The sequence below is a fragment of the Musca domestica genome, unplaced genomic scaffold (assembly GCF_030504385.1).
Source record: "Musca domestica strain aabys unplaced genomic scaffold, Musca_domestica.polishedcontigs.V.1.1 25, whole genome shotgun sequence".
In the NCBI taxonomy this organism is placed as follows: Eukaryota; Metazoa; Arthropoda; class Insecta; order Diptera; family Muscidae; genus Musca; species Musca domestica.
Window position 1 is genome coordinate 8,700,946 of NW_026712277.1, and position 21,799 is coordinate 8,722,744.

Consider the following 21,799-nt stretch of genomic DNA (forward strand, 5'->3'; position numbering starts at 1 on the left):
GGTACTGGATGGAGTGGGCCGAGGTTGTCCATTTTCGCACCTGGCCTAGCTCTGATGCAAATATTACGATTCGCAAAGTTGGAGCAAAATCGGATAATGATCTAACTTTATGTGCAGTAAATTATTTATTTTATTTTTTTTTTTTTTTTTTTTTTTTTTTTTGAAAATGTTGACATTTTTGTGGGAGGTACCAGAAGGAGTAGCTCAATATTGCCCATCTCCGAACTCGATCTAAGTTTGACAATAATATTACGATGTACCAAGTTTGGATCAAATCGGATACTTCCTTCGAAAGTTATCGTTGCGCACCAGCCAGGCAGACAGACGGACGGACATCGCTAGATCGACTCCAAATGTCCTGAAACGTGTCCAAATACGTTTCAGGACATTTGGAGTCGATCTAGCGATGTCCGGGACACCTAGGGTATAAAACCGTTATTTTAATGAGGCACTTTTTGGCGGTATTATATAACCTTTAATTTTTTGTCAAGCCACCTGTCCAGCCAACAGGGTCGTAACTGCAATTGCAGGATTTTCCGGCAGAGGTTTCGGCAAACAGAAATGCCGCTACGTTGCTTAAGAACTTTTTATTTCATTCCATTTTCGGAATTTTGAAACGTATTTCTCAACAAAAAGTCTCCAAACAAATCAGCGATGATTTTATATGTCGTGTTCTCAATGGATTATTTAGTTCCTCACAATAAATATTCAATTTGTTTTTTTAGAAATACGATTTAATTCTGCAATCGAATCTTAAGAACTGAAAAAATGAAAAACAAATTCTTTATTCCAAAGGTTCTTTCAATTCAATAGAAACACAAAATTCACCCAGTTTCTTTAGAGAATGTGAATAGGGGAGTGGCTTTTGTGTAGTTTCAGGTGTCTATGTTCAACATTTTTTGGAGTTGGATTTTTAAAGCATTTTCAAATAATATAATAATGTGGATAATGAATCGAATGCTTCTAGACCGAGGAAAGACAATCTATAAAATATTGAAAATATTCAGTGCAAAAAATACCATGCATCAGCAGCATGGAGAAAGTGCTTCTTTCTCTTTTCTCCTTGTTGTTCAAAAGTTAAAATTTGAACTTATTCCCAACTATATAGGCTGACATATTGGAGTCTGAGATCAAACTCTCTCTCAGTAAAATTCCCCTCTATTTCCCCTCCATCAAAATAAAGAAAACACCTTGCCACTTTTTACATATAACATTTCATATTATTTATTTCATTTCGTATTAACATTTTTTGTTCGATATAAAACTTAAACTCGTACTTTTATTTACAACTAATAGACAAGGGGTGGGCTGGGGAGGAGTAGGAGGATAAGGACTGTACAATAAATATTAATATAATTTAGGTTTCTTTACACAATATACATGCAAAATTGTTCTGCTTTTGAGATGGACAAAATTATACTTGCACAAACAAAATGGAAAGAAAGAAGTTTAGAATCATCATCACCTCGATTAGAAAAGAAATTGTGTCGTTCGTTATGTTTTTTACAAAATTTTTCGAATATCGTTAGAGTTTTTTCTGGATGGGGATTGCATTTTGTTGATGATGACAGTGGTGGGTGGTGAAACGCACGCAGCATCAGCAAAACTTCAATTAGGCTAAAAATAAAATAGAAAATCACGCAAAAAAGCTATAAAACAAAACTAAAAAAAAGGGTATTACAAGCAAAAAAAAAAAAAGATTTGAGGTTATTAAATGGGTAGAGTTTTATTTATTTGTTATTAAAAATTAGTTTTTTTTTTTTTTTAAATCGTGCATTGCAGAGAAAACAATTCATTCAATATGAATGATGATCGTAGATTTGGTTATTTGTTGGTCGTTCAACTCGTTACAAACTAAAATTAAGGGCATGAGTCGTATTATGGTGTATGTGTGTGAGTACGTGGGTGTGTGTGTGGCATTAAATTTAAGTAGTAATAATTAATAATACATGGAACAAACTTAAAATTATATGGCATTTGGAGAAGGATATTAAATGTAAGTCTTGTGTTGGTTGGTGGTTTCTGGTTACCAGCAGGATTAGGAAAGTTCGTTGCATTCGTTTTGTTTTTTGTTTTACATATATACTCATCTAAAAATAACTAACTACATTATTGAAAGTAATGACATTGAGAAAATAAATTAAGTTTTTTTATATAAAAATACAAATTAAAATTAAACAAAACAAGTGTCTTTAATGGGTGTGTGTGTGTGTTTGTGTGTGATAGTGTTTATGGCATTATTTGATGACAACTAACGATCGATGTTCTTCCATGGCCAAAATAACAAATCGTCGTTACAATTCATTTTCCATATTGGAACGAACATTCTTGAGGACATTGTGCGTTTTGAGTATTTGATTTTTAATGTCTTTTTCGATTTGTGCTTTGCGCTGGTTAGCATTGCGCAATTTCTCATAGGTGTCTTCGAAGGCACGTTTTGTGCGCAACAATTTGCGACGCAATTCAGCGTTCTCTTGCTCTACCTTGGCACAATCGTGTTTCTTAAAGGCGAGATTTTCTTGTCCAACTGCACTGGATGACGACGCAGCTGCATTGGGTGGTAAATTAGATGGTTTGATATTTTCCAAACTGGAATCCAAAGGTTCTGGAAAGAAAAAATAATAGGTTATTATTAAGAAAAGATTTCCGGGTATCAATAATGTATATTTCATCAAGAAGTTATAGAAGTAGTTAGTCTACAAAAACATCTGTTATTACCACGGAAGCAAATCAAAAATCCTAATTGGAAGATTAACAAGTAAAATAGTATCAATCGGTTTTGCCGACAGATATATATCCCCCGTCCTTGAGTTATGAATATTTAAAACGTTGACCCTATATGGGGGAGGTTCCGAAGCAGTTGAACAATATTGACCAATTCGTTTCTGACCTAAGATCGATAAAAATACTACAACGTGGCAGATTTGGACTATATCAACTACTTCCTATACTTTACATGAGGTATGATCCTTTGTGGCGGAGATACCAGAAGGAGTGGACCAGTATATCCCATCTTCACAGCAGATCTTGTGCTAGTAGAAATAATGGGATGTGTGAAATATGAAGAGAACCAGATAATTATTTCGGATTTTATAATCGTTTTGGTTATTCAGAACTTTGAACCTTTGTGGGGGAGTACCAGAAGATATGGTCCGATCTCTACCATCTTTATAACAGATCTTGTGCTTATGGAAATATTGAGATGTGTCAAGACTGAATGGAATCGGATGTTAATTTCGTGTTTTATGGGCTACATGAATATTCAAAATTTTGACCCTTTGTGGGGGAGGTACCAGAAGGAGTGGACCGATATATTCCATCTTCACACCAGACCTTGGGTTAGTAAAAATATTGTGATGTGTGTAATTTGAAGAAAATCGGATGCTTATTTCGGATTTTATGATCGTTTTGGTTATTCAAAATTTTGACTCCTTGTGGGGAAGGTACCAGAAGGAATGGTCAGATCTGTACTATCTTTATAACAGATGTTGGTTTGAGGGAAATATTAAGATGTACCAAGTCTGAATGGAATCGGATGTTAATTTCGCGTTTTATGAGCTTCGTGAATATTCAAAATTTTGACCCTTTGTGGGGGAGGTACCAGAAGGAGTGGACCGACATATTCCATCTTCATACCAGACCTTGGGTTAGTAAAAATATTGTCATGTGTGTAATTTGAAGAGATTCGGATGCTTATTTTGGATTTTATAATCGTTTTGGTTATTCAAAACTTTAACCCTCTGTGGGGGAGGTACTAGAAGTAATGGTCCGATCTCCACCATCTTTATAACAGATATTGTGTTGATGGAAATTGTGAGATGTGCCAAGTCTGAATGGAATCGGATGTTAATTTCGTGTTTTATGAGTTTCGTGGATATTCAAAATGTTGACCTTTTGTGGAGGAGGTACCAGAAGGAGTGGACCGACATATTCCATGTTCATACCAGACCTTGGGTTAGTAAAAAGATTGTGATGTATGTAAATTGAAGACAATCGGACACTTGCATCACATTTTATAAGAGTTATAATTATTCAAAATTTTGACCCTTTGTGGGGGAGATACTTGATGGAGTGGACCGATATTGTTCATTTTAACACCTGACCTAGCACTGATGCAAATATTAGGATTTGCAAAGTTGGAACAAAATCGGACTATCCTTTCTCTATCTGTGCAGTAAATTATTTTCTTTGAAAATTTTGACATTTTGTGGGGGAGGTACCAGAGGGAGTGGACCGATATATCCCATCTCCGAACTCTATCTAAGTTTGACAATTATATTACGATGTACCAAGTTTGGATCAAATCGGATACTCCCTTGTCGTGCTCACCAGCCAGCCAGACAGACGGACGGACATCGCTAGATCGACTCCAAATGTCCTGAAACGGATTTGGTACAAAGAGACATAGGGTCTAAAACCATTATTTCGACGAGGCACGTTTTGGCCGTATCAAATGATATATAGCCTCTGTAACAAATGTTTAGAAGAGCAAACTTCTGGGATAACAGATCAGTCAGAAGCAACTTCAACTGTTTCTTAGTGTAGAATATCTTCTTTATATATAAGGCCCCTAGGTATATTATGCGAACAAGTCCCCAAATTGTCTTCTATGTTTGACTATTTTAAAGAAGACATTCGGAAGGAATTCTATGAAAACCTCTAAAAGTTTTATTTCTATAAATAATCTACAAAAGCTTCTATGGGAGATCTTCTGGAATTTTTTTGTAGAAGATCATAAAGTCTCATGAAACATTTTCCAGGCTTTCTATATAACATTAAGCCTGGAAAAGGTTTCATGAGACTTTTTAATCTTCTGCAAAAAAATTTCAGAAGATCTCCCATAGAAGCCATCTGAATCTTCCCCTAATAAATGATATTTGAATGAATTATTCATTCCCGAATTAACTATTTATGATATTCCACTCCAAATATTCTTAAAACAAATCTTCATATTTTCCTGTAAAGCAGATGACCCCCACCCCCAAAAGAAAACTTTTTCTTTTCTAGAAAAGTATTTCCCTTCCATTTACAAAACATTGCTACCAACTCACCTTCAGTTACATTTAGATTTTCCTTATTCGGACTAATTTCCACCGTCTTCAAGAGCGGCAATTGCGCATTGCTCAGCTCGGCACTTGATATACGTCCTGCATCACTTTCTATACCCAAGTCGGGTGAATAGTTTTGTGCGTTACGTTGTTCACCCAGACGTTGTTGGGCCACGGTTTGTGCACCGCTTGCCATTGTGAGGGGAACTTCTTCAGATGTATAGCCGGATTGGCAGGTATCATCCGACTTCTTTTCTACATTTCGGCTGGATGTTTGTGCAGCTGCCTCTTCAGCCAGACGCTGGGCCTCGGCCAATCGTTCCATTAGCTGTGATTGTTCACTCTCCAATTGTTGTACTTGCTGTTGTAATTGACTACGTTCCGTTTGATATGCCACCAATTCTTGAGACAATTCCTCGAGACGTTTTTCCAATTGCAATTTTTCATTGAGAGCCTTTACACGTTCTGTGGTGGCCTTGGAGGCTCTCAGGGTGCTCTCATCGATTTGTTTCTGCAAATTTCTGGCCGCCAACTCAGACTCGACCAGTGTTTGTTTCAGTTCATGTTCATTCTCCTGCAGGCATTCTATGTTGCGTTGGGCCTCCATAAAGTGCAGCTGCAATTCGCCCAATTGTTTGCGACACTCATCCACTTCCTGTTGTTTGGCCTGCAATGACTCCTGCAGAATAGTATCCATTTCTTGTCGCAACATGGCCAATTGTTGTTTTTGTTGTTCGTTGGCTTTTTGCATAGCCTCATCGTGTCTCATTTTCATATTTTCCATTTCATCCTTTAGCGAATTAATTTGCATTTCTGCCAAACGTGACTCCATTATCAGGCGTTCATGTTCCTCTTGCATTTTTTCCAGAGAACGAGATTTCTCCTCAATTTGCTGCAATAGCATGGATTCATCGTGGGCAGGGGTGGATGGTTCGTGGGAACCTATAGCTACCAAATCATCATGAAGTTCTTTGTTGCGCATCTTCAGTTCCTCCAATTCTTCGGTGTATTCCTCTACCTTCATTTTCTCTTTGCGCAGCATGTTATCAGCCTCGGCTAATTGATTTTGTATTTCGAGTATGCGATTATCGCGTTGTTGTATTATTTGTTCCAATTGATTGATACGTTCCTGGGTACGGGAAGATTTCATATTGCGGCTATCCAATTGACCGGATTCACTGTAATCACTGTCGGTTTCGGCTTGTTGGGTAGAGGAGGGTTCCTTAGTATTTGGAGGCATTAACGAGGCCGAGTGGTCTTCCAAGCCAATGCGTGCCAGGGAAACCTTACGATCAGGCTCTGACCAGGCTTCCGATTCACTTTCACGATTCTCCAACATGACACTAAGGGGCAGAGACCTCCTCTCCTTTTTGTTTTCAGCATTTCGTCGCTTATCCAATTCCTTTTTCAAGGCCTTATTTTCAGCCTTCAGACTTTCAATGGACGGCTGTTGTTGGCCACTAACACAGCTGACAGCATGTAACTCTTCGTGAGAATTAAATGTTTCATTTGCCAGACCAGCCTCAACATCCCCTAGAATATCTGACAAATTGTGTAACTCAGCCAGCGAGTGGTCAATCATGGAAAGACCGGAAACGGAAAGAGTCATATTTAAGCTCTTCGACAAGTCCAGACTGCGATCGACAGCCCGACGCATTGCCTTACGTTTCTCCACGGCCAAAACACCCAAGACATCTTTGTGCTTCAGCAGGGAATTCAGGAAGCCAGCCAGCTCCTCCAAACGTGTTGACAGTGTGGCACATAAATCTCCACATTGGCGTCGCCATTTTTCGGCATGTTCAGCATCGGCCCGAGCCTGTTTTAGTTCGGTGCGTAATTGTGAAATAACAGCATCGGCATTGCGCTCCGAACCCAAACGTTGTAGTAAAATATCAACTTTACGTTGCAATAGCTTATTGCGTTGCACGGCCTTGGCATATTCCACATCGGAAAAGGATTGCTGCAACTCACCGCCACCACCACCTTCTTGACTTAGGTTGTTGTTACTGGTATTGTTATTCTTCGGGGATGTGGGGCTACCATTTGTGGCGGAATTGTTATTCAAGATTTTGTTGAGACGTTCAATTTCTCGATTTTTCTCCCACAACTCCTTGTTGACGAAGTGCTGGAAAGGATTTAAAGAAGAAAACAAAATGGGTTACTTGGAATTGAAAGTAAAATATGATAGCATATTTGATCATTTTAACCTGGCCATAATATATTTAATTTCTTCAAGGTGCCTCTGTGTTATATTTACCTGCAGATCAGCCGTTTTCTTTTTAATATCTGCCTTCAAGGTTTCAATAACCGTCTCCTGTTCCTGAATAATTGTTTCATATTTTTGTTTTTGGGCCAATGGCATGGCATCCTGTATGGCATCTGAATCACTGAGCGAGGGACAGAAACCGGTAACTTCTAGGCCACTTAAGCCAACGGCACTATTAGCATTCTAAAATGAAAAATAAACAAAGTTTTACGATGTACCTTAAAGTTTCGTTATTTTAACTCACCTCTTTGTCATTATTGGCCGTGTTGTTGTTATTATTGTTATTCGCCGACGAAGACTGACTGGAATTGTGATTCTTGAGACGATTTATTTCAGCCTGCTGATTTTTAATGTGCAACATTAATTTTTGTATGGTAAAACGTGCCTTGTCGTACAGTTGGTCGCGATTGCTCAGTTTATCTTCCAATTCCTGCACCAAACACATTTTATCTGCCACTTCCATTTTACATTTTTGCAAATCCTGTTTTAGCTGTTGAGTCTGTTGTTAAAAAGAGAAGGGGGGATATTTGGATATTTTATGAGTTATTAAAAATTCAATGAAATCTGGAAAATGTTCACCATAACCATCAACCCATTGTGAATGTTGTGCGAAAAATGTGATTTTGAGTGAGCTGTGCTGAAAATGATTAATGGGAGGTAAAATGCAATGGAAGAGAAAAGAAAAATTATCCGTTTACAAGGAATTTTGTACATCGGAGTTATACTTAGAATGAAAAAACTGGGTTTAACACCCAACTACTATTCCATGGAAATTAAGGGCTCAAGACAAGAAAGTAAAACCTTAGAAAGAAATTTGAATCTTACTTGGTCGGAATTCTAGACAGAAATCTTAACGAAATGTCAGATTTTCCACCAACTAGGGGTTAGAATAGTATTCCGAGGTAACATCAGCCATCTTTCGGTCAGCTATCTGATGTTTTCGGGCCGAATTCAATAAGAACAGCCCTCAATCCTCTGATTTTCGTATTAAATGTAATTAAACGAAATGTCAAATTTTCCACCAACTTTGAGATAGAATTTTAGACAGGAATCTTTATGAAATGTCAGATTTTCCACCAACTTTGGGTTAGGAGTATATTTCGAGGTCACGTCAGCCATCTTTTGGTGAGCTATCCAAAAGTGTCTGATGCCTTTCGGACTGAATTTAATTAGAACAGCCGTCAATCCTACGATTTTTCGGATTCAAACTAATTTAACTACTAAATTCCGCCACTTTTTAAGTAAATCAAAATTTCGTCGACCAAATCTACCCAAATTCAGTTGATTTGCCAAAGACATTATTCTACTCAAAATTTAGACAGAAGTCTATACGAGATATTCATTTGAGATCTGAGAAACTTGATCACAATCTTAGACAGAAATCTTTACGAAATGTCAGATTTTCCACCAACTTTGGGTTAGAAGAGTATTCCGAGGTCACGTCAGCCATCTTTCGGTCAGCTATCTGATGCTTTTCGGGTCGAATTCAATTAGAACAGCCCTCAATCCTCCGATTTTTCGGATTTAAATAAATTAAACTAATTAAAATGTCAGATTTTTCACCAACTTTTGGATAGAATTTTATACAGATTTTTTTACGAAGTCAGATTTTCCACCAACTTTGGGTTAGAAGATATATTCCGAGGTCACGTCAGCCATCTTTCAGTGAGCTATCTAAAGTGTCTGACGCTTTTCGGTTCGAATTCAATTAGAACAGTCTTCAATTCTCCAATTTGTATGATCCGAAAAAAAAAACAAAAAAAAAAAAAAAAAAACGAAATTCCGCCACTTTTTTCAGGAAATCAGAATTTCGTCGACCAAATCTACTCAAATTCAGTTTTTTTGCCAATGACAATTAATCCAATCAAAAGTTTGGCTAAAGTCCATACGAGATGTCGACTAAAACTTTTGATTTTACGCGGGACAATTTTGCAACCGTCGATATTACTTGGATAAGAATTTGGCCAGATCTCCAACATCTCTAGTATTCTTCGGGACGAACTCAATACGAACAGTCCTCAAATTCTCTGGTGGTTATGATTCCAGTAAAAAGCATTCCAAGCTCCACAAAGTCTTCTCAAATTTGGATATACTTTGGTTTTGTTTAACCAAATAAATGCCAGTTACCAGAAGCTACTTCTTTTCAGTTCTTTTCTTTTACTAGAATTGTTCGAACTTGTATACCCTCCATCATAGTATGGAGGGTATATTAAGTTTTTCATTCCGTTTGTAATACCTCGAAATATACATTTTAGACCCCACAAAGTATAAATACTCTTGATCAGCATAACATTATATGGCGATTTAGAGATGTCCGTCCGTCCGCCTGTGTAAATTACTCTAGCTTCCGAACAAAATGAAGTAGGTTGATAAAAATTTACTCAAATGTATATTATGTCTGTAGGACTTTTGGTATTGAAAATGGGCCAAGTAGGTCCACGTTTTGGTATAGTCCCCATATAACGGTACCTCCCGATATTCGGTATTTTGGCGATTTAAGCGGCATTATTCCTCAGAATTGTTTCAAATTTGGTATTTGAAGTTCGTAATGGATATTACAGTTTATGACAGAAAATTGTCTGTGCAGGTTCACGTTTTGGTATAGCCCCCATATAAGGGCTCCTCCCTATTTTCGGTATTTTGGTTATTTTAGCGACATTATTGACCGTAATTGTTTCAAATTTGGCATTTGGAGTTCGTAATGAATACTACAGCCTATGATATAGCCCCCATATAACGGAGCTATACGATATTCGATATTTTGGTGATTTTACGACATTATTCACCGGAATTGTTTCAAATTTGGTATTTGAAATTTGTAATGGATACTTCTGTCTCTGACAGAAAATTGTCTATGCAGGTCCACGTCTTCGTATAGCCCCCATATAATGGAACCTCCCGATATTTGGTATTTTGATGATGTTAGCGACATTATTCACCGGAATTGTTTCAAATTACAGCCTATGACAAAAAATTGTCCGTGCAGGTCCACGTTGTGCTATAGCCCCCATAAAATGGTGCATCCCTATATTTTGATGAATTTAGCTACATTATTCACCGATTTTTTTTTCAAGTTTCGCATTTGAATATTGTAATGGCGTATGTCAAAAGTTATTTATGTAGGTCCTTACAGCTTTTTTTCTTGTTTTCTTTTATTTTTACAACACTGTTTGCCATAGAGGCCCACATCAAAGAGGTTTCTTTTATTGTACTCGAACCAATTTTGCAGAGTTTAGAAGGTGGCGAAAGTATGACAACCAAATTTATATCCATAGACTATTTTTTGAAAATCTTATCGGAATTTTTAAATTTTTTGGCATATTTGGCAATAAAATTAATCGTTCGCTATACCAGAAATGATCTACCCCCCCTAAAAATTCATAAAAAATCATTTGATCAAATAGGCCCTAACTCCTTCAACCCCAAATAGACCTTCGGATAACACATTTTTTTCTAGAGGCGACCTTTATGTAAACGAACAAACTGCAATCTCTGCTATTTGGGGATAAATTTGAAATTTCATAACGATTACAAAATATGTTAAATTTATTCAAAATATAAAGAAAAATAAAAAGGATATGACAAAAAGTTACTCAAAATATATACATACATATTTTGTAAGGGGTATTTGAATCAACATGGGAAAATGTTCAAAACAACTGGAAGTTCTTGAGCAAAAAATAAATCCCTCACGGAAAAGATGTGCCAAATTTGGAGTAAAGACAATTCAGACCATCTTGCTGCTGCAGCTGCTGCTGTTCATTATTATTGTTGCTCCATTGAAAACGATTATCATTAAGTTTTGGAATCTTTTAAATACACACACATATATTTGACAATGAATATGAATATTTCATTTCAGCAACTACTCACATTTAACAATGCATTTCTATCCAAATAAAATGTTTTACTCTCGCTACAAAGAAGACATTGCGGTTTCACTGATTTGCTAGAATTTTGATATTGACTAAAGAGACTTGTATCACTTATGGTATACCTTATGGGAATATTTGTTTCCATGAGGCTATCGGAAGGTTCATGGTCATTTTCTTGGCTATTATTTACTTGCCCACAATTATTATTAGTCGCTAGTTTCTTTTGACGACAGCATTCCCGATTGCAGCAAATATTGAAACATAATTTTTGTTGAAAATTAAATGTTTGTTTGTCTACATCTTCTTCCAATCTCTTGGCTGGCCGTCGTGGACAACAATTTGTCTCGAAATTCTTTTGTTTGCTCAAACCCAAATAATTGAATTTAAAATTGAGATTAGGCAGGAAATTATTTTTATGATTCATTAGTTCTTCGTCGTTTTTTCGGGCAGCGCTTAATTTATCGATCATCATTTTAAAAAATTGATTTTCACGTTTTACGATGTTACGTTCGATATTCATTCGTGTTACAATCTGTTCATAATCCTGTATGCGTTCCAATAAACGTTCAGTATTGGCAGTTTTAATGGATATGGTGGTCTTTTTTTTCATAGGGGTTGTGGGATTATGAGATGAGGATGCAGAAACCCGACACATGTGTTTATACCAAGCCATCAATGAAATTGCATGAATGAATGAAGAAGTGATGATGGGTTAGAAATGCAATATTTTTAAAGCAGATGTTTTAATATGATTCAATGAACAAATGAATGTGAAGCTTTAAAGATTTCGGAAACAATTCCCATGGAAAAAAGTGAGACATAAACACGTTTTGACATTGCAAAAGATAGTAGGACACATTCGACGGATTTGAAAAAGAAAGAGTTATTCTACAGAGAGGCAAATATGGCATTTCTTGCCTGAAAAATATCTTCTTCATAGAAGATCTTAAATATATCTTAGAAGATCCTTTATTGCCTACGGAAGGCCCTGACAGACCTTCGCCAGATCAATTTGAATGGATATGTATAAAGGCTTTTTTAAATGACTGCAGGGACAAACAAAAACAAACCACCACCTTAGCCACATATGTAAAGGGTGAGATGAAAAAAAAAACTGCAACTAACTTCAGACTGCTGTCATTTCTAAGCCACTCGTCCGACAGCTGTTAAAATTATTCCAGTGACAGCTTTTTATATTCTTTACAAGCGTACAAAAACATTTTGGTGAGAATTTTCCCGGAAAAAAGTTATTCGTAGTGGAATTCAAGCGTGATGGTGTGATTTCTTTAAAATATTGACTGGAAAACCAACCACAAGTGGCTATCGTTAGAGCACTCCAGCATTTAAACGTGAATAAATATTTTGTGTCTCGTAGCATCGCTCGTTACCTATTACGTGATACTGGTAGCGTAGCCTGACGTCAAGGAAGTGGACGGAAGAAAACAGCAACATTAGCAGAAATGTTTCGAAAAGTAAAGAAGCGACTTGATCGAAATCCGCATCGCAGTGGCCAAAAAATGGTTCGTGAGCAATATTCCATTCGGCAAATATTGAAAAATGAGCTCGGGGTAAAGCCATTGAAATTGAAAAAAGTGCAAGAACTTACACCGCAACCGAAAGAAAATAGACTCAAAAGAGCTAAAGAGTTACTTCGCTTGGCCGAAAGTGGTGAACTGCCAAATTTGGATTTCTCCGATGAGAAAACATTCGTTGTCCAGCAGCAGTTTGTAAACAAACAAAATGATCCGCTGGTGTTTTCTTGCCAAAGAGGTCAGGTGAAAATGTGCACCTTAGGTTGGCCACCAGAACTCAAGCGCCGGCCATGGTAATGGTGTGGGTGTGGGCCGCCATAACAGTCGATAGTCGCTCTTCGCTCGTATTAATCGATCGTGGCATCAGAATAAATGCCGAATATTATCCCCAAAATATTCTGGAGGTTGTATTAAAGCCTTGGGCGCACGCAAACATTTTGGCCGCAGACCTTGGACATTCAAACAGGACTCAGCACCATCGCACTCCGCAAGTGTCACCCAAGAATTGTTACAAAATAAGGTTCCTCACTTCATTTCCAGAGCACAATGGCCACCAATATCTGCGGATACCAATCCGTTAGACTATAGTCTTTGGAGTATTTTGGAGAGCATGGTTGGCACTAAAAAATACTAAAGTGTCGATCACCTTAAGCTAGCGCTTCACCGGAAATGGGCCAAAATAGCGCAGAGCAACATTCGAGCAGCGTGTGACGGCTTTATTGGCCATAATTCGTGCCAAAGGTGACCAATTCGAACAAATCGAAACATATACCAAAATTTGATGCTATTTCCGACATTTTTTGCTTTCATTCAATAAAATTTAAAAAAATGTAAAAATTATGGCGCTTGACTTTGTTGCAGTTTTTTTTTTTATCTCATCCTGTATATACAAATCCCCCCGAACTTTTCACCTGGACACCCAGCACTGCTTCTTGGACTTACTTGCATTTTGGTCAAGGTTTCTTGCTGTTGACGCATTTGACTCTCATATTCTTTAATATTGGACATTTCTTTGCCGAAATTGTCCCGAGTGCTTTGCAATGCTAGGATGAGTTTTTCATTTTCAGATTTAAGTTCAGCATTTGCAGAACGTAGACCTTTTATGGAACGCTTGGAAAAGTTATAAAATTATTTTTTTGGCTTATAAATCAATGGGTTGATGATTATGCTGCCGCAACTCTTTGGAGGAATAACTAATTACCTCTTTCGTGGCCAATTCTAGATCACGATTTTCCACCGATTCCAATAGCTCGGCATTTTGGAAGACCAGTTCCTTGACTTTTTCCTCATACTCCTGGATGGTTTCATCACGCTTGGCCAGAATTTCATCCAGTTTGGTTATTTGCTGTTGGAAATCTTCCAGTTTTTCATCGGATTGTTTCAATAACGATTCCAGATCGCGTATCTAAAAGAATAAGAAATTATTATAAAACTAAATAATTTAAATGTATTTCCAAGGACCCACCCTTTGCAAGGCATTCATGTTTTCATTGATCTCTGAACGTCCCAGTAAATCACTCATCGATTCCGTGTTAGCATGTCCCGACTTTGCCTTTTCCATTTCACCATCCATTTCCATGTACTGTATCTTTTGCTTAAGTTCATCAATCATTTCCTGATATCTCAGCTCGGTGTCCTTTTGTATCTTCTCCATTTGTGTCATGGCCTGTGCGGCTTCTTTCAGAAGATCCTGCTTTTCCTGGATTTCTTTGCGCAAAATTTCCATTTCGACCCGGACATCAATGAGCTGTTTCATTAGGGTCTCCTGGCCCTCGCTGGAATTTGAGGCCTGCTGATAGCCTGGTATACTTTCTTCGATGAAATACAGACGCAATTTTAAATTGAAATTCTCTTTGCGCAATGTGGCCATCTGTTCCTCAAATTCCCTCACAGATCTGCCTTGGCCCGCCGGAGAGGTTGAGCCTTGGAATGGCTGCTGTAGGCTGACACAGGGTGAACGATAGCCCACACCATCTGTAATGAAATAAATAAAAAAGAATCACAATTAATAGATTGCAACGAAGTGGTCAACGAAATGTAAACATTGCACATCTACCCTGAAGTGATACGGGGCGATTATCTGGCCAACCAAATGAGGGCGGCTGTGTCTTTTCAAAATCTTCTAATAAATTATAATCATTTCCGTTGTTGCCTTCTTTATTGCTGCTGCTATTTGTTATTATGCAATTTCTTTGCATTATTTTTTTATTGAAAACAAATCTTTAACGAATTTTCCAGTTGAGCAAATTTCCCGTTGTTTTTATTTTAAATTAAGTTTTTATGAGAATTTTTTTTATTTCAATTTAATTTCAAAATTATTTTCGCTTTACATTTTATTCAAAACTATGTTGTTTTAAGGCACGACAAGTAATGATCAAAGTTTTTTTTTTCTTAGGTTGAACTAAAAAAAGATCCGTGGGGGTGGTGTTGTTTAGTTTAAATGGAAATTAAAAGAAAAAACAAGCAGCAGCACTGCAACAACAACAACAATTATAACACAGACGATGTCTGCCACAAATGAATTTTCAGACATTTCCCCCCAAACACCAGTCAGTCAGCCAGCCACATACAGAATCGGTTTATTAATTAATGTGGCGTTATAGAAGCTGTGCTCTTTTCAAAAGGGAGAGATATTAAAAAATAAAGAGAGAGAGAGAGAGAGAAATGTTAAGAGGAACACGTACATGTACATGTTCTTGTAATACTAAGAGAGCGAGCCATCAAAGAAGTTGATTTTGAGAGAGTTGTTATATTTGATTTGGGAAAGTCAGTGGAATTTGTGAAAATGCAATGAATTTAATGTTCAGGAACTTTGAGGGATATTGAAAAAATATCAAGCCAAGTATTGTGGTTTAATTAGTCGAATTGAGGGTTATATTTGAAGGATGAAATACCAAGGAGGATTTCGTTTAGAAGGGAACCACAGATGAGTTTGACCGGAATGCAAGCTGAAACAGACGTGAACCATACAAAGAGAATTGCTGTCAGCGGATATTGGAAATGTTTTTTTTTTTTTTTTTTTTTTTAAGAAATTTGACTTCTATGGATCAAAATACATGAACATCTGTCCGAAGTGTTGCGCATTTAGGTAAAAACTTTTCTTCACGAGGTAGGCAATTGAGGCTAATTTAATGAATATTAAAAGCACAACTTATTATTTCAGAAGGAGATTGTTATTTGAATCAAAAACATGGTAACACTATTCTATATATTTGCTGACATGAAATTGACCTCGAGTTGGCTAAATAGTCAAAGATCGAGTTCTTATACCCTCCACCATAGAATGGAGGGTATATTAAGTTTGTCATTCCGTTTGTACAACCTCCTAACACTACATTTTAGACCGCACAAAGTAAATATATATTTTTGATCAGCATAAAATTCTATGTCCGTCCGTCCGTGGAAATCACAATGGTTTCCGAACGAAATAAGGTAGGTTGATAAAATTTTACTCCAATGTATATTTTGTCTGCAGGATTTTGGTATTGAAAATGGGACATGCAGGTCCACGTTTTGGTATAGCCTCCTTATAATGGTACCTCCTATTTTGGTGATTTAAGCGACATTATTCACCGGAAATGTTTCAAATTTGGTATTTGAAGTTCGTAATGGATGCTTCAACCTACGACCGAAAATTGTCTGTGCAGGTTCACGTTTTCGTATAGCCCTCATATAACGGTACCTCCCGATATTTCGTATTTTGGTGATTTAAGCGACATTATTCACCGGAATTGTTTCGAATTTGGTATTTGAAGTTTGTATTGGATACTTCAGCCTATGAAAGAAAATTGTCCGTGCAGATCCACGTCTTCGTATAGCCTCCATATAACGGTACCTCCCGATATTCGGTATTTTGACGATTTTAGCGACATTAATCACCGGAATTGTTTGAAATTTGGCATTTGAAGTTCGCAATTGATATTACATCCTATGAAGGAAAATTGTATGTGTAGGTTCACGCCTTCGTATAGCCCCCATATAATGGTACCTCCCGATATTCGGTATTTTGATGATTTTAGCGACAATTTTCACTGGAAATGTTTCAAATTCGGTATTTGAAGTTCGTAATGGATACAACAAACTATGGCAGAAAATTTTCTGTGCAGGTCCATAGCCCCCATATAATGGCACCTTCCTATATTCGGTATTTTAATGATTTTAGCTATATTATTCACCGATTTTTTTTTTCAAGTTTCGCATTTAAATATTGTAATGGCTTATGACAAAAGTTTTGAACTTATCTAAGGCTGCCAAATTTGTAATCGACTCCTGCCTTTCATAAAAAGTTGTAATTTATACAATGAATAGTATTTTTAGGTTATGTATAGCATGGCACAATGAAATTGAAATATTAATGTTATTCTAAAATTTTGTAACCAAGTGTAATTATCTATGTAACTAATCACATTTGCTTTGACTAAAAATTATTAACAAAGTTCAAAACAACAATGAACCCCATCAATGAAAGAAAAACACACATCGGCCCTTTACATGTCGGTCCAATGTGAAAGTCAACACACGTGGTGTTTGTAAGAAAATATGAATATTAAGTGGACATGCGGCAGACAGCCAGCTAGCCAGCATCCATCCATCCATCCATACCCTCCATCATTGTGTTCTTTTACTCAAATTTGCCACTTATGTTATATTTATTTGCCTTACACCCTCATTCGTTTGGAATTTTTTGAGACTTTGCCAACAATTTTTTTTTAGGAAATGACCATGATTTCAGTTCATGTTTTTTAAATTCCACATTTATACTTTGAAATTTATCGATATGTGAATGGAAAGCATTAAAGAATGAGTAAAAAAAAGTAACTGCAGAGAGATGGACAATGAGGTGGGTCAATGTTTTTCTGTATCAAAATTTCAACAAGAAAGAAAAAGTGGTTTGCACAAAATCCATCGACCGAACCCGCTATATACCCAAAATCAACAGATTCCAAGGAATCTTAATTAGAAAATTTCGAAAAAAAAAATGTGGAAGAGGGAAGAATAAGCTTGCATTTATGTTTTAAGGCAGGGTCAAAGCAAGGAAGCCTTATTAAATCCTGGATCTAAAGATTGTACAAAAATATGGGACAATGAAAATGTTTTTTACTCAAAACAATTTGACTCAACCTAATATACAATGTATGACCATCATCGTTAAGATGCCGGCAAATGGAAAACAATTCTATTTGTCATCGTTTTTTTAAATTTTTATATTTTTAAGGGTAGTTCTGAGGTCTTTTTTGAAATAGGAAAATTGCCATAAATGACGATTTAATACCCTACATAACTAGACACATTGGTTGCTTGCAGTTCTATTGCTATTAAAATGGAAAATTAGAAAATGTCTTCAAAATCCATTTCTCTCAAAAAAAAAATTATCATCAAAACCTGATTTTTATACTCTCGGCCATATGGCTAGAGAGGGTAGATATATCATTTGACATGACCAAAAAGTGCCTCATCGAAATAACGGTATTAGACCCTAAGTCTCTTTGAACCAAATCCATTTCAGGACATTTGGAGTCGATCCGTCCATCTGTCTGGCTGAAGTATCCGATTTCATCCAAACTTGGTACATGGTATTATTTTTGTCAAACTTAGATCGAGTTTGGAGATGGACAATATTGGTCCACTCCTTCTGGTACCTCCCCCACAAATACGTTACTTTGAATGCATTTTCTTCATAAAAATAACTTTGGCTTTTTGTGAATTCTCAAAGAAAGCTGCATTTTGAGCATAATTCTCAAAGCTATATTGCAAAAACCTTCAGTCATGGCCTTGTTCTGTTACTAAATTCAAGTCCCCATATTGATTTTGAGATGGCTGCCCTCTGCCTGTTTGAAAACCTCTTTCCCCTGGATACAAAATACAATCAAAAGATAAAATTAAATTTCTCCTTTGCACAGCTGTTTTAAAATACTTACATGGATTGTCCATTGTCACATCTTGTAGAGTACCCGGGCTGGTGCTGGAAAATAATAAGAATACAAAGAAGACCATTAATAACAATCATAATAATACGAATCATGCACAACTGCTCTTCATCAGCAGCATCGTCATCATCAAGATCAAAAACTGTCTGTATGAATAGTAGTCACAATTGAAAAAATTAATTAAATACTTAAATTTTAATTTGATTATGTGCGCGTTTTGCACAGAAAAAGATGGGCTTCTCCTTTTTTCCCCATTTTGGAAGAATAAAAAAATGACCTCATATGGCATTTATTTAAATGACCTCCACAGAGAGAGAGAGTGAAAGAGAGAGACAGAGAGTGAGAGAGAATATGAAGTAATTATTTGATTTATATGTTTTTTGGGGTAAATCATCACGTCACGACTGTGAGGAAGCCCATCGTAGCCCAGCCATTCATGGTCAAAATATGAAGATTTATTTCGCATATTTTTCGACAAAAAAAAATATTATATTGAGGGCCAATAAATATGGAGTTTCATGTATGGAACCATGGTTCTATGTTTTCTTGATTATCCAAACAGTGTTTCAATTCAATTTATTATTAATATTTTTCAAAATCTCTTATGCCACTCTGTAATGTTTTGATTTCCACATGCCCCTCATTACTTATTATGGACTTTCGATTTGTTACCATACCCCACCCCAGCCCAGAACAAACAGCACACATTACGAAAATACACAATTTCCGATTTAAGACCTACCATAAAACTAAAACCAACAAACTTTGGAATAATTAACATGCATTTATATATTTATTGTCGGGTCTGGTTTTTCCATATTCAAAACATCCGCTTAAGGTCAGTGAGAGTGTTTGACCATTTCCTCAACCAAATCCCAATACCAGCAACCAACATGAAATGCAATCGTATGGAATTAATGTACAACAACACTTAAAAGAAAAAGTGAATAAATGGCTCATTTTTGATGAATAGATTTTGGAATGGAAATTGATTTGCGTTAATTATTTTGTAATGACAGTGTTATCTTTCAATTTCTTTCGAATTTATTTTAGAATTTCCATAAATGTGCTGTACACACTACTCATGTCGGAAATTCAAAATAGGCCTCCAATGGTTTGGATTTATTTTTTATGCCCGCCATAACTGTCTGTCTGTCTGTGTGCAACAATACAACTCAACTCACATGGCGATGATGATGATGTTCCTTTGAAAAAATAAGATTCTAAAAATAAATCAAGTTTTGGGAAAACATGAGAGGTGGAAAAACGTGAACGTGAAGCTATTTTTAAAAATCGCATCTCTAACAACCACAAATCTTCTAGCCTGGATAGAGTAATCACATTTGAAGTGAATGATGTTTGGGGTATTTTGAACACTAAAACGCTCGTTAATATTGAAATTAAATAAAAAAATATTATTTCAACTGGGAAATAGGCCATCCATCATCATACTAGAAAAAAATAGGAAATGGAACATAAATTGCAGGGATTTATTTGAATAATTAATATTTGACTCGATGGAAATATAAATTTATGAAGAGAATCAATTACATGGAGGTCATTGATGTCATGTCCAAAGGGGAGTATATATTTTTATAGCCTCCAACATAGTATGGAGGGGTATATTAAGTTTGTCATTCCGTTTGTAACATCTCGAAATAGACATTTTAGGCCTCACAATGTATATATATTCTTGATCAGCATAAAATTCCATGTCCTGTCCTTCTGTGGAAATCACTCTAGCTTCCAAACGAAATGCAGTAGGTTGATAAAATTTTACTCAAATGTATATTATGCCTGCAGGACTTTTGGTATTAAAAATGGGCCATGTAGGTCCACGTTTTGGTATAGCCCTCATATAATGGTATCTCCCTATTTTCGGAATTTCGGTTATTAAAACAACATTATTCACCGGAAATGTATCAAATTTGGTATTTGAGGTTCGTAATGGATACCAAAGCCTAAAACAGAAAATTGTCCGTGCAGGCCCCATATAACGGCACCTCCCGATATTCCGTATTTGGATGATTTTAGCGACATTATTCACCGGAATTGTTTCAAATTTGATATTTGAAGGTCGTAATAGACACTACAGCCTATGACTGAAAACTGTCTATGCAGGTCTTCGTCTTCGTATAGCCCCCGTATAACGTCAGCACCCGATATTTGGTATTTTGATGATTTTAGGAACATTTTTCACCGAAATTGTTTCAAATTTGGTATTTGAAGTTCGTAATGGATACTACAGCCTATTATAGAAAATTGTCTGTGCAGGACCACGCCTTCGTATAGCCCCCATATAATGGTATCTTCCTATTTTCGATATTTTGATGATTTAAGCGACATTATTCACCGGAATCGTTTCAAATTTGGCATTGGAAGTTCGAAATGGATACTACAGCCTAAGACAAACAATTGTCTGTGCAGGTCCACGCCTTCGTATAGTCCCCATGTAACGGTTCCTCCTATTTTCAGTATTTTGGTGATTTAAGCGACATTATTCACCAGAGTTGCTCCAAATTTGGTTTTTGAAGTTCGTAATGGATACTACAGCCTAAGAGAGAAAATTGTCCGTGCAGGTCCACGCCTACGTATAGCTCCCATACAACGGTACCTCCCGATATTCGGTATTTTGATGATTTTAGCGATATTATTCAGCGATTTCTATGGCTAGAAGACCTTCTGAAGCTCTTCTATAGCTAGAAGACCTTCTGAAGCTATTCTATAGCTAGAAGACCTTCTGAAGTCCTTCTATGGCTAGAATACCTTCTGAAGCTCTTTTAAGGTAAGAAGACCTTCTGAAGCTCTTCTATGACTAGAAGATCTACTGAAGCTCTTCTATGGCTATAAGACCTTCTGCTGCTCTTCTATGTCTAGAAGACCTTTTGAAGCTCTTCTATGGCCAGAAGACCTTTTGAAGCTCTTCTATAGCTAGAAGACCTTCTGAAGCTCTTCTGTGGCTAAAAGACTTCTGGAGCTCTTCAATGGCCAGAAGACCTTCTGAAGCTCTTCTGTGGCTAAAAGACCTTCTGTAGCTCTTCTAGGGCCAGAAGACCTTCTGAAGCTCTTCTATAGTAAGAAGACCTTCTGAAGCTCTTCTATAGCTAGAAGACCTTCTGAAGCTCTTCTGGGGCTAAAAGACTTTCTGAAG

At 36.6% G+C, this 21,799-nt stretch overlaps 1 protein-coding gene across 6 annotated transcripts in view; it reads right to left on the reverse strand.

The window, feature by feature from the left end:
• Window positions 1-1,224: 1,224 nt before the first annotated feature.
• The window catches only part of LOC101897375 (centrosomin-like), a 52,496-nt gene continuing 31,921 nt past the window's right edge, over window positions 1,225-21,799 (reverse strand). For 4 of the 6 annotated variants that reach the window (XM_059123555.1, XM_059123559.1, XM_059123557.1 and 1 more), the window contains 7 exons: window positions 18,640-18,683; window positions 14,187-14,695; window positions 13,923-14,126; window positions 7,559-7,813; window positions 7,306-7,497; window positions 5,052-7,173; window positions 1,708-2,605 (listed from right to left, as the gene is read on the reverse strand). In XM_059123555.1, the coding sequence (XP_058979538.1) occupies window positions 2,295-2,605; window positions 5,052-7,173; window positions 7,306-7,497; window positions 7,559-7,813; window positions 13,923-14,126; window positions 14,187-14,695; window positions 18,640-18,683 (3,637 nt within the window). In that variant the 3' untranslated portion in view covers window positions 1,708-2,294. Of the gene's footprint in view, window positions 1,618-1,707; window positions 2,606-5,051; window positions 7,174-7,305; window positions 7,498-7,558; window positions 7,814-13,922; window positions 14,127-14,186; window positions 14,696-14,777; window positions 14,990-18,639; window positions 18,684-21,799 lie in introns of those variants that run through there. The other 2 variants (XM_059123560.1, XM_059123556.1) reach the window with 2 other exon arrangements.